This window comes from Geospiza fortis, unplaced genomic scaffold (genome assembly GCF_000277835.1).
Source record: "Geospiza fortis unplaced genomic scaffold, GeoFor_1.0 scaffold88, whole genome shotgun sequence".
NCBI classification, from domain to species: Eukaryota; Metazoa; Chordata; class Aves; order Passeriformes; family Thraupidae; genus Geospiza; species Geospiza fortis.
The window spans coordinates 1,518,872-1,521,727 of record NW_005054434.1 but is presented as its reverse complement, the minus strand read 5'-3'; the positions used below and the strand labels follow the sequence as shown (position 1 = coordinate 1,521,727).

At 38.8% G+C, this 2,856-nt stretch overlaps 1 protein-coding gene across 1 annotated transcript in view; it reads right to left on the bottom strand.

The window, feature by feature from the left end:
* The window catches only part of NVL (nuclear VCP like), a 39,380-nt gene that overhangs the window by 35,157 nt on the left and 1,367 nt on the right, over positions 1-2,856 (bottom strand). Inside the window, exons 4-8 of the mRNA XM_005427024.2 lie at positions 2,507-2,561; positions 1,707-1,973; positions 831-954; positions 464-540; positions 50-184 (exon numbers count right to left, since the gene is read on the bottom strand). Coding sequence (XP_005427081.1) covers positions 50-184; positions 464-540; positions 831-954; positions 1,707-1,961 — 591 coding nt within the window. The 5' untranslated portion in view covers positions 1,962-1,973; positions 2,507-2,561. The remainder of the gene's footprint in view (positions 1-49; positions 185-463; positions 541-830; positions 955-1,706; positions 1,974-2,506; positions 2,562-2,856) is intronic.

Here is a 2,856-nt window from a genome sequence, read left to right as displayed (position 1 = left end):
TAAAAACAGCTCAGAAAAGGAAGAAGCTGTAGATGTGAAGCCATCTCACCCCAGCAATTGCCTGTGCCAGCAGTGTCTTCCCACACCCAGGGGGCCCATGCAAAAGGAAGCCCCGAGGTGGAACCACCCCTAAGTGGGTGTAGACCTCAGGATGACGGATGTGAAGGAGCATCTTGCAGATTTCCTGTTAAGAACAAGAGAAATCTACATTGAAATTGCAGAAAATAGTATTTGCTGTTCCTATAGAGAGGGGAAAATAAAACAAGTTCTGTTTAACAATCTGAATTGAATGACTGCTTAAAGAAAGATTAATTAGAGAAAAATCAACAACCCCCTTGCTGTTGGTTTAAGCAGCTTTGCTCAGTGCCATGCACATGAACTATGAAATATTTCTTCTCTGCCATTTTTCATGACACATTTTATTCAGTGCACCCTGTAGCCCACCAATAAAATTGTAACTAACCTTTAATGTTTCATCATTGCCTCCTACATCCTCAAACTTCACTGAAGGGTGGTAAAGCTCTGACCCCTTATTTCTCACTGTTAAGGAGGAGAAGACACAAATTTTGTCATGGTATAAATGTATATATGCTAATACTGAACAAAACATACTCAGCCTAAACAAAAATCTGAGCACACAGAGTAATATTATTTTTTAGTAGTAGACACAGGACTGCAATATTATTTTAGTACAACATTAAGGCTAAATTTCTTTAAAAAACTGCCTGGGGTCACTTCTCTGCACATCAGAAAACATTTTTCTGGTAACAGATTCCATGGTCTAATAGTATCTCTTTGTTTGGAGTAATACACCAAAAATAACTTCTCACCTTTCTTAAGTAACATGGATTCAATTTCTCCGTCTACATCTGGAAATTCTCCTTTTTTCCTTTTTACTCTCCTGCCCTTTGTCTTCTTTCTTTCACTCTCCAAGACAGAAAAGTCTGTTGATTTCTAGGACATAAAACCAGAATTATATACACAAAACTTTCCAAGTCAGTGAACTTCTGCAAAAACTTAAAAGAACAAAATGGGTGTCTATGATGCTTAACTTACACAAGTTATATAAATAAACACAAGCAAGGTAGGAACTTACACCTTTTTGCAGAAACTCTTTTTTGTACTTAGGATTTGCCTTATTTTTAAATGGGTTGATTACAATAATCACTTTTTTCATTAAGAGAACATAGTAATGAGCAAAAAAACCAAACCCAAACCAAACAAACCCCCTCAAAACTACTAACCAAAATCAGACAGAAGTTGTTTGCATGTCATGGAGGAATCCAATCTGGGCATGAATACAACTATACAAATGTATTTACTCCACTGGAAACAATTTTTATTTCTAGTAAGTCACAAGGGGGTGTAAGAAAATGTTATTCAGTGCTAACACAAGTTAAGTGCATGTGAGAGAAGGACTATTACAGGATAAAAGAAATAAAAAGAGGTTTCCTGTTTTCTCCAGGGTCACTAAGACTTTACCACTGGCTAAGCAAGCCACAGGCCAGGTAGGCTGGTCACTGGCAAATGCAATAAATAACAGCTACATCCCACTCATCTTTCTCTCAGTGTGGGCACTAATCTGGGCCTCCTTGATACTGAGAACCACATTTTCCTCAAAAAAAAATCTAGAAACATGCTTGAAATGTGCCAATTCTATTCATGCATCTGCTTAGAACACCTTGGGTTTGTGAAACACAAAGTACCTCAGAAATCAGTTTCTTTTCCTCTCCTTCTCCATCCTCAGAAAGGTCAATGAAGAAGTCTTTCCCATCAGGAGTTTTATCAATGAACCAGCCACCATCAGAGACTGGTCTGTCACCTCTGGATTCTGGTGTGAGGGTGCTTGTTTGAGGTGCTGTTCTCACACGAGGAGAGGTCTCCACTGGCTCATTTTTTGGAGTGGATGGAACAGAATCAGGATTTCCTTTCTTGTACAAGCTCAGCAGGGAACTGTTCATGTGATTTGTAGACTGCAGATTTACACATTTGTAAAGAAAATACACAGGGCAGGTTTTAACTTGGATTATTTATATTTAGAGGTCAATGAAAACTATTTCATAAACATAATTCAGCATTATCCCTGCTGGAGAAAATAGGCAATGCATCTTCCAACCCACTCCTCTGCAAACCAAATGACTGCATAGAAACCTGCATGTGCTGGCTGAAGGGGCAGCAGGCTTTGCAATTTACCCTGGAATGACTCCTGTTAATGGGCAGACTCCTCTTTTGGCAGGAGTTGGAGATGTCAGTTTCACCAATCACTTCACCCATTTGACAGCCAAGTCCATCAGGCCCTCAGTGTGCCTTCCCAAAAGTGATCCCCCACCACAAGTTTCTCTCTTTCCTTCAGGAAACAACCTCCTTCCAGCTCCAGAGATTCTCAGTTGGAATTGCTAACTCTGACTAGACCTTATGTCTATCTCCCCTTCCAAACTCTTCAATTTCACTACATAGAATCATATATTTTACAATTACAAAACAATCATAATAAAATACAACTTACTAGATCTTCTGGATAATCATCATAGTCAGAATCATCTGTGCCACTTCCAGTAGTGCTTAACAGGGAAGGAAGACAAAAACTATTAATTTATCAGAGCAGAACTGCAAGACATCTGTAAAATAAAACAAAAGTGATTTCCACAATGTGGTTCCCCATAATCATGGTATGTAGTCTAATGGTGGAGAGAAATTCCTGATTCCTATGCTCTCATCTTCCAGTATGAAAAGTTAAAAAATGCATCCTTTCCAGGTGTGTGATGAGTTGGATCAACTTGCCAACCTGTCTTAAAGATAAACCTATATAAAAGTGATGTAGTTCACTATGACTCAGTTCACCAAGGGAAACAGGAG